At 40.4% G+C, this 9,845-nt stretch overlaps 2 protein-coding genes across 2 annotated transcripts in view; both read right to left on the reverse strand.

The window, feature by feature from the left end:
* Nucleotides 1-1,170, reverse strand: part of LOC102779778 (transmembrane protein 266-like) — a 46,517-nt gene extending 45,347 nt beyond the window's left edge. Inside the window, exon 1 of the mRNA XM_006779868.2 lies at nt 370-1,170. The gene's annotated coding sequence lies outside the window, so the exon portion shown is untranslated. The remainder of the gene's footprint in view (nt 1-369) is intronic.
* A 469-nt stretch (nt 1,171-1,639) lies between these two features.
* fbxo22 (F-box protein 22) lies at nt 1,640-9,831 on the reverse strand. Its single transcript, XM_006779869.3, has 7 exons — nt 9,645-9,831; nt 9,242-9,374; nt 8,160-8,247; nt 6,129-6,221; nt 4,511-4,663; nt 4,265-4,430; nt 1,640-3,886 (listed from the first exon to the last, which is right to left on the reverse strand). The coding sequence occupies exons 1-7, from the start codon at nt 9,773-9,775 to the stop codon at nt 3,493-3,495; spliced, it is 1,158 nt and encodes a 385-aa protein (XP_006779932.1). The 5' UTR covers nt 9,776-9,831; the 3' UTR covers nt 1,640-3,492.
* Nucleotides 9,832-9,845: the final 14 nt, after the last annotated feature.

Consider the following 9,845-nt stretch of genomic DNA (forward strand, 5'->3'; position numbering starts at 1 on the left):
AGTTTTCAAAAGTGGCAATCAGATTATAATATTTACAAATATTAATAATCTGAAGTCTACATTTTGTGCAGTTATTTAAAAAAAAAAAAAAAGACAAGCAGAATCTCAAAAGAATACACAGTAAAACTTGTGTAAAAGTAAACTTTTGCTCAGTCATAAAGCTTTTATCTTCTCTCTCAAATATTTAGCACTCCAACAGAGTTGGAAGCATGTCAGACTTCCCACGCTCCATCAGAGTAATAATAGCACCTGATATAAACCTGCACTGATTCACTTGCTGTCATGAGAGAAACTAAATGACAGTTGTGTGTGCAACTACTAACAGATCCACTCTGCCCTTACATGAATTATGTGGCACGAAGGACCTACCTGTGTGAGATTTACATTGTTGACGGGTAATTGTTCCTCCCGCTGCCCCCTTGCTGATAGAAATGTCTCTCTCGGCGGTGATCAATGTAAGTGAAGCAGCAGCAGGCTCGCACGGTGTGTAGGCTGCAGCTATCCTTAGCACTTTTGCATTGGACGAGCACCACCACCGCCGCCGTTGCTGCTGCTGCTTCCGCTGCTCGGATTTCAGTGCAAAACCAAAGAGAGGCTGAAGCTCAAATGCAAGAAGCATCGTCACTCGGCAAGATCATATTAGCTGTAATTGTTATCAGAGCGGTGAAATAACGGCCCTTTAAGTGCAGCCTCCTCCTCGCTGAGATTGATGAGGCTTGATCCAGATCCAGATCCAGGTTCCGCTCCCCAGCCGAGGGTTTCCCCGGCGAGCGCAGCGGGGAACCCTGCGAGGGGAGCTGTCCAGGTGCTGAAGCGAGCCCCGATGAAGCCTCGGGTCTCTAACGACCCCCTTCCACAGCTGCAGCCGGGCAACGCGAAGCGAATTTCATCCAAAGGCCACCAAAACATTGACGTTTTTGTTCCGTAGACTGACAGTAGCCAGCGAATCGTGTGACATTTGCATCGCTCCGGTCACGACATAGCAGTCTAAAAATGTTGGCCGTGGGGTGGATGTGTGTGTGCGCGCGCGTGCGTGTGTATGTATGTATGTGTAAGAGAGAAAGAAAGCCTGAGAGTAATTTTTCTCAATTCCCGAATGAGGCCAATTTGAGAGCGGATTATCGCCACAGATGATTTTATTAGCTTTACGCCTGGTTGGTCGTCCCTCTCCGTGTCATGAGCGTTTTTTATGGTTTCCCAAAATAAAGATACTATGGGAATATAAATTGCCTTTACAGCAATTGGCTTAACCGTTTGTCATTCATCGGGATTAGCCAGTCGATGGTTAAAGCGCACATCAATCAGACTGAAGCGTCTCTTCCTTTATTTAAACACGCCTGGACGTGGGCTGCTGGAGATGTTATAGGCTGAGGCGCAATTTCAGGGTGTGCGCAAAAAACGAAAACCGGAGATCTAAATTAACTGTAGTTAGCCTGTAGTTACAACCGAAGACGGATGCTTAGCACCCAGTGGGCTCAGAGGCTGTCTTTCAAAGATGCACAGTGCGTTCAACAATAGTGGGTTTAAGAAAACAAGATAACAGATATCTATTTATATTGTTTTTGGGTGTAATTTATTGAGATGAGCAAAAGAGATATGATTTGGCACATTTAGAAAAGTTCTTCAACACCAAAACAAGTTTGTTCATTAAGCCATTTAGATTCAGTTTAATTTCTTCTCCAAAAACGATTAAAGATGGGGAAAAGGAACAAAAAGAGAAAGACACATCAACTAAGCTGCAAATAAAGTCTTTCAAAAAGTAAAAAATAATGTACATTTCTTGAAAACATCCACTTTTTGCTACAATCATTGCAGTTTTTACAGAAAACGTAAGCCATTTTTCAACATACAACTACCTGACAAACACAGTATAACTTGGAAATTGCACCTTTATCTCAGTTTTTTATTTTCAAAGCAACCAGAGAATGTATTAAAAGACAGGGCCATCTGAGGAAAAAGCCAAGATGTGTATAACATTACAGCGTCCTAAAGTATTGTACAATTCTGACAGCTTTTCACATTTCTTCAATTATTTCCAACCATCAACACCTGCTTTATAAAGTCAGAAAGTGCAGGAGAGCCAATACTAAAAGTAAGTAGGTGTCACTTACACACCCAACAAGGCAGCTATTTGGTCCCATTCTCTAGGAGCTTAGTTAGCTGATGTGACTTTAAGCCCAACAGTTGGGAGCAGGTAGTAGAAGATGTAACTTAGCGTGGGGGGGACGAACTGTATTTTCTGGACCCAATTCAATAATTGTGAATCCTATCAGTATGAACTTGTAGGCTACAGTGGCGTGTACATTATCCATTGGTAAGACATGTGTAAAACCTTGGCTGGATGTTTTGAGGAAGGCCCAGAGTCATCACATGAATTAAAAGTGCATTTGCAGAATCATGAATATTAAAGTGCCCCAATTATACCCCAAGTTTTTTTTGTTTGTCTTTTTATGTATATAATGGTTTTCAAAGTTACCGGGAGTTACACGTTCCCATAGAAAACACTCCGACTGAACTTCCTGAAACTTCTCCTTTGCAGGCCAAGCTTTCTTCAGTGACTTATCTATCACTATGGAGCACAGTGACACAGTACCAGCCTGACTGGCTGACCCAGCTAAGCTAACCATGAGCAAAGTGCACAAAATGATCCAATGATGGCTACAAATCCCAATAACATTAAATCCTTTCCATATTTTTTCTGGTTGTGCTGCCATATAACAAAAGCGAATATGAAAGTGTGATGCAAACAGAGCCCATTAAGTAAAGCAGGAATTCCCAAAGTAATTTGCAGCTAGTCGTACTGCACTGCTAAAATACTGATGCTATAGCAGCAATTAAAAAAAGAAAAGAAAAAAAAAGCATTTACATACAGCAAGTTACAGAAAACAGATGTGTTGTGATTTCAGTTATTTACATATAAAATGATCATTCACAAAGAATGTCAGAACCTCTTCATAATGTGGCTAATACTTTATGTTGCTCTGTGTGTAATAAGCACGCCCTCACGTTCATAGTGCCATCTGACCAATCAGGGCCATCTGGGCTTCTCCTAACAAACTATTAAAGATATGAGGTAAGAAACAGTTCTGCAGCACTTCATAGTACATGTGAGCCAATTCCTTCAGATACAAAGTAAACATTCCAGTTCTTAAGTGAGCATAATAGGAGCACTTTTTCTTGCATTTTATTATATGTGCTATATCACATTGTTCCGAGTTTGTATTGTTATGTCTGAAATGTATGAATGCACTGGTTTTAATATAAAGCCTGGGTTTCCACACAGTCTCCAAGGGATACTATGCCACATGCTGCCATTACACTGAGGGTTAAAAAGATTACCGTTCTTCTTTATGAGTAGAAATAGTGACAGCGATATTCTTCTATGCTGTACCGTTACTCTGTACACAATGTTTGTTGTTCTCGACTGCTGTTACAAACAAAAGCATGACGTGTCATCTTTCATCCTGTGTGTTGACCGTTGCTGCGGGACATTCAGCCTAGATGGACCAGGGTCATGACAGTAGTGTACTCGTGCTGCAGGTTGTCCGTGTCAGTGTCACACAGTGTGTAGTCATCTTTTATGATTCGGTCGCAGCCAATCTCGCCGTTTCCAAACAGCCCAAAGAGCGGGGTGTTGGGGAACACCTTGCGGAAAGCATCTGCCTCGACATTGCTCTGGTTGTTGTAGTAGTTCTGGCCTCTCCCCACGCAGGCAAACATAAATCCCAGGGTGTTTTTCTCTGGAATTTTGGCTGCCTTTAGTCGTCGGATTGTGGCTTCAGCCGCTTTTGCGCTGATGACGTCTTCCTCCAACAGCACAGACGCCCCCTGAACTTTAGGCCCACTCAGGGCCAGGCCTATCACACCATATGAACCCTGGCTACAGCTACAGAGTGAGAGATCATGGAAAGTGTGAGTATTGTAGAGTGCATACTGAAAAGGCTTTTCATAATTTACCTCAGACACTACCAGTTAATTATCAAAATCAATTACATCCTATTGGTAGTGAGATAAAGGAGATACCCAGTAGAGAAATATAGATGTCAAACTTCTGTTTTGAACAGCTAATATTTACTCTGAAGCAGTAGATCGTGATTGTTGTCTCTGAGCAGTGGCAGTCAATTATACTCTTGTATTTTTCCACATACAGACTGAAATACCATTTGATAAACCACCACAGGATCAGACCGAAAATATTTGCAGGAAATCCACTACTAGATTTACCCCATAAAATATCTAGTTTACACTCGGGAAATTAACTCACCAGTATCTGGAAGGAGCGAAGGCGTTCTCTACCAGGCCTCCAGCAATCAGAGCTTTGGTCTTCGAAAGCGGCTCTAGTATCTGGTTAAGGAAGCGTGCGCCTCCTGGTTTATATGCCTCATAGAAGAAAATCAGTATCACACGTAGCTCTGGGTTGTCAACTAGTCCTGGAAAGACATAACAAAACAAAAAATTAAAGATTTTATTGAAGTTTATATTATTGAATAACTAGGTAGTCGATGCTTACCTGCTTCTTTAAGGGCTGTCGGGGAGATGGTTCTCTTACAAAAGTGAAAAGGCTGGATCTGGACACCCTCAATAGCTGGAAGCATGATTGCAAAGCCAGCTCCCCCATCTTGGTACTCCTGGGGAGGGTTGCCGCAAGAGCCGCTGGGTGTCACTGTACAGAGAGCCAATCATGAAGCACCATAAAAGTATACATTTTTATGCATGTTTTAATGGATTATTTGTTAACCAGCATCAGCAGCATTGTTTATCCTTATACTTAGTTATAGATGTACTGAAAATTCAAATGTTTAAAAAAGAAAAAAAAATATTGAGCAGAGGTATGACACAAGAGGAAACCAGTGGTGACCTACTAATGAAGGAAACAACCCTTAAAGCTTTACAGTTTTTGACAATTGATATTACCATCAATAGAATCAAAGAAGAAATTAACTAAAGCCACCTCAAGGAAATTCTCTTTCATTTTTCATTTGAAGTGAGAAGTTAAGCAAATGTATCTACAGTTTCAAAGAGTCACCATCTAGTGGCTATGAGAGGAACTGCAGCTTCACTTATTCTGGGAGTGGATTCAGCACTGAACTGGGTGTGCGCTACAGGGGTGAGAACCAGTTTTAAACATAGAACCAAACCAACAAAAATTTATTTCAAAAACTTTGATTTAAAAAACATGAATCAAAGGGACATGTGGATGTGTTTCCATGCAAATACATGATGCTGTGCTGCCATAAATGCACAAGAACACTACACAAAGAGGAATCCTCATTCACCAATCCTAAAAGATTTTTTTAGTGCTGCTGAGCAAAACAAACGGTGTATCAGCTCAGTTGTACATCGCAGAAACCCTTTCAGCATTTCGAACAGAAAGCAAACAAATTTCTTTACCATGCACTTTACCCTGATCTTCTATTGCGTTACAAACAGTATTCATAAAGAATGAAAGAATACTGCATGTGTCATCTCTGTAATTCATACAATCAGCATCTTTATCAATACGGATAAATAACTAGCTGTAATCTGGGCAGTGTTACTATACAAACTCTCAGCCTTATCTGATTAAAGATCTAATTTAGTTGAATTAGCTGGGCGTGTTGACCCTGTGGTGACCTTAGGCTACTATATCACAAAATGCGAGTGTTATCACAAACGGCCGAGGCTTCCATTAAACCTGATAGACGATGGGAGCCTGATAAGCCATCATCTTGAGGAAAGAGAACATGGCTGATGGAGTGTCACTTCTGCAGAGGGTTGTGATTATATAGAGAAATGGGGAGCACAGCATCAGGCAGACTAGGCAATCTATCAGAGAGAGAGGCACAGAGATGCAAGCCACCAGTGGTACTTTCTAACTAGGCAGCAGTGGTGGGGATTAATGCGAGTCCTCCCTGCTGATAGATGAAGTATTCTCCTTGAATATGCTTGAAAAGTGGTTAGCTTTCATATTCAGAGCACGGTAGTATATTAACCAAAAGCCACATTTGTATCATGATAGCTTTGAAACTCATTAAAAATAATAGTGTTTTATATCAAATCACATGATTTATTTTGGTTTGAGGGGGACATTTTATTTTCTTCCTCATAAATGAAGAAATATGAAAGAGACAGAAATAAGGAACACTTACAGACTATTCCTGGTGTAGCAACGCCCATGACATCACAGCCTCTGGGGAAGAGCTCGTTCAGTTCTGCGTCTAGACTGTTGCGACTCTTTTTTGCTTCAGTGGGGAAAAAAAACATGTTAATGAGAAGAAAGGCCACACAAGTGTACTACTGTGGAAACATTTTACGTTGTGATCAATACCATTAGGGCAGCATGTGATATATGTCCATTTTGTTTTATAGCATGACGATTCCAAACATACAGTCTGAATGACAAAGGATTAACCATAGCAACAAAGTGGACTAAGAGTCTCCATGTCCACAACTGCTCTGCTGCAGGGCTCTTTGCCCACCTTGTTGTTCAAAACTTTTGGGGATCTGGGTTTTCAGGCAGTGGAAGTCTGTGGAATTTCCTTTCACTATATTTACACTGTACAGACTTTACTTATTCTTTTAAAAGCCACTGAAGACATTTTTTATTTATACAGATAAGCTTTTAATTGACTCGCTGGTTTATGTTGTATTCTATTATGCTTTATATTATTTTTGATATGGTTTTTTATTTTTTGTACTTCATCGTAAACAAGTCCTGACTTGTGTCCAGACACAGCTGAATTTGCTCCTTAATAGTACACAGATTATAAACTGACTAGTCTATTAATATTATTTAGAATATCCCATCATAAAATGAATTTTCCTTTGATTTGACCAAATAATAAACAATACGAAAACACTACGGATGCCATATAAGTGACACATCATATACTACCATTTACAGGAGTGTGCACAGAGCCTGAGGAAAAAAGCCTTGGTTAACAAAAATAAGTAAGCATCAAAATAGTTGTCCTCTCTAAGATCCAGTCACAAAGCACACATTTTTCCCCTAGTGACCACCACCTGCTAATGAAAAATGTGTATTCCCCAACCAGTTGCAAGTAGTTGTGGGAGACTGCTAGCAGTCGCTAAAAAAACAAAAAAAAACAAATCAAGTCTTTAAAGCCTTGTTCATGGCGGCCAAGAGACCAGTCAGTCAGCGAACCCCTCCTGATAACCAGCAGTCACCAGTGAAATAATGTATTCCACAACTAGTTGGTAAATGGTTCTTGACACTCGCTATCATAAAATTGGTCACAAAGAGGTTATTAGCTCTGATCCAAAAACCTTGTTGTAATTGTTCTGGTGACTAGCAGGTTACTGTAGTCGCAGTAGTAGTAGTAGTTTGCATAGAAGATGAAGACTTGTCTGTCAGAATTTCCAAAATACTTACCAGGCAGTAGTGAAACTGTGACACAAACCATAAAAAGAAATGCCTTTCTCTGTTAAAGTCACCATTTTCATTGGTTTCAGGGGTAATGCACAACTTCCATGCAAACTAGGGCAATCACAACAAGGTTTGTGGTGCAATTTCACCTAGTGAGTGCAGGCAATCACACGCCAACCTGTTGTGGAATACACAGTTTTTCCCTATGGACGGGAAAGGTTGCCATTGGCATCAAGCGATCTCTAGGCCTGTGTGACTAATGGGAGAGGAGGCAGAAGATAGTGGACCTAAATCCATAAAAGAACTGTAATTAAGTTATCTAAGATGCTTTGAACAGCTTCATTTAAGAAACTGGGCAGGTTTTTCACCCTCCGAAAACTGTTCAGGGTGCAACAGTTTTAAAGTTTTCTAGATTTCAAATAACAATGTTCTCTGTATCTAAGTTCAAACAAACGCTTCTAAAAAAAAAAAAAAAAAACATGTGCAACGTTGTCTATATGGATAGAATAGGTGCACCTCAAATATCATTTCAAGGAAGTATGGCAGGTAATTAAAGATGCCAAATGAACACTAGCCTGCAAATGTTTAAACAAACAGACTTACTGTTACAAAATGAACACTAAAAGAAGCTTTTATTAGAAGTACTTATTTATAGAATATGTTGTAAAGACACTTCTGCTTTCCTAGAGGATTATGCATTTGCACCTTGAAGTTAAGTCAAATAATAATGTATGAGAGAGTTGTGCCTTAAGGGAAGTATACAGTTTACAAAAGAAATATATTTTATACCAACCTTTGTTCTGTTTGTAGGAAAAGGCTCCTCCATTGAGGATCTCAGAGTCTGCCATTACCAGAACTGTTTTAGGCAGCAGGTATACTTTCTGTAAAATTATTTGAATTAGAGTTTTTAGAATAAAAACAGTTCCTGATCATACCCTCCTGAGAACCAAACAATAAAGTCTCTTTTAGCTTAACTTTTTTTTGTGATATCCTGCCTCTTTGGAGCTAAAAGAGGTTACACAAGCATATGAGATATCATTAGAAAGGCCACGATGTCCTCTATTCAGTACATCAGGACATAGTAGGGTAGTTCAAAAAAGTTAAAAGATATAGACCAAAAACAACTTTCCATTACAGAGAACATAAGTGAATAGGCTGGGTCTCAGGAGGATATGTATAAAACAAAGTTCATATCATTGCAATCTTAGTAGCATAAAGGCTACATATCTTTTGAGATTCTCCACTTCAACTTGAAATCTTTAATACTGCTTGCACATGCACATTTGTGATGCTCTTTGGATTTTCTCCATTGTGTCAAAAATGCAACCCTATAACTTAAATTCTATGTTGGGGTTGAGGATGAAGTTGTAAGTAGCCAAATCTATCAGGTAAGGTGACCACAGTTCAGATTGTTTGGAGCAAATGTTCTCCCTGAGACACCTCTGGACGTTACAGAGAAATTCTCTGAGGTATGCATAATAAGGAAGGTTCCTGGCTTGATGCAACACCTTTTTGCTTGTAGACAGCAGGGTGTTCCAGGGAGGACAGCAGATCTAGCTCACACCAATGTGACAAAAAAGGAGGGGGTGGGGTCAGTTTGATACAGATGTTAATGTACGGCCTTTAAACAAGTGTGAGGCCCATGGTGAACTCTCAGGAAGGGTTTGAAATAAAGCTGAACAGCTTTGCAGTGGATAGCTGGCAAAAAATTTTTGCGCGATGGATAGCTTACTCAAGGAGTGGGTAGCACAGAGGGTATTGGTATGCTGTTTTAAAACTATTAACCAAGAGCTGTCTACTCACATTTATCTTTAACGTTTTCATTTAGTGTCACTAATTATTTAAATACCATTCGATGAGAGTTTTGAAGTTTACCTCCACTTCTTCGGCCAAGATGCTATTGAGAGCATGGGACTCCGTGCTGGGATGTCCAGAGGCCGACACCCAGGTCAGCTGCTGCTGAGTCCTAAGCACTCTGCGGGCACAGTTTCTCCAGAGTCTGCACACACTGAAAGGGTAAAAGATAAACTCAGTCTCACTTGCTGACCAGGTACAATCGCTTAGTTTTGTTTTTTTTTAAAAAAGAAAGACTCAGCTCGTCTATATATCCAGGCAGAGTAGCTGAAAGAAAGCCCTTGATTAGAATCCAACAGACAATAACAACCGCTAGGCTAGCTGCTGCTTTAGCTCTTCCGTAAGTTTTTGCTTCGGAGTTTCACTTCTATCGGCGGCCATTAGCGTTAGCTCACAGTGATGCGTACAAAGATCAGCCACCTACCTCGCGAGCTGGAGAAGCGATTTGGTTGGTATGAACGTAAGAATCCTCTCAACCACTTCCGCAACATTGCTGAGTACGTACTCAGCCTTAGAATCCGGAAAAAAATCAACAAAATCTGAGTTCTCGCTCATGTTTCGCTCTGTAGTCGTGAGACTCACAACACAGACTCCAACTACGAACTTCGACCCCTGCACTCCCACC

Source organism: Neolamprologus brichardi, chromosome 1 (assembly GCF_056152115.1).
Source record: "Neolamprologus brichardi isolate AB-2024 chromosome 1, ASM5615211v1, whole genome shotgun sequence".
Classification (NCBI taxonomy): domain Eukaryota; kingdom Metazoa; phylum Chordata; class Actinopteri; order Cichliformes; family Cichlidae; genus Neolamprologus; species Neolamprologus brichardi.

Excerpts from the sequence above, each read along its gene's own strand:
- fbxo22 (XM_006779869.3), bottom strand. The coding sequence starts at position 9,775 with ATGAGCGAGAACTCAGATTTTGTTGATTTTTTTCCGGATTCTAAGGCT. Across the intron at positions 9,375-9,644 it reads TCGCTTCTCCAGCTCGCGAG|TGTGTGCAGACTCTGGAGAA; the intron begins GTAGGTGGCTGA and ends TTACCCTTTCAG. Across the intron at positions 4,431-4,510 it reads GACAGCCCTTAAAGAAGCAG|GACTAGTTGACAACCCAGAG; the intron begins GTAAGCATCGAC and ends ATGTCTTTCCAG.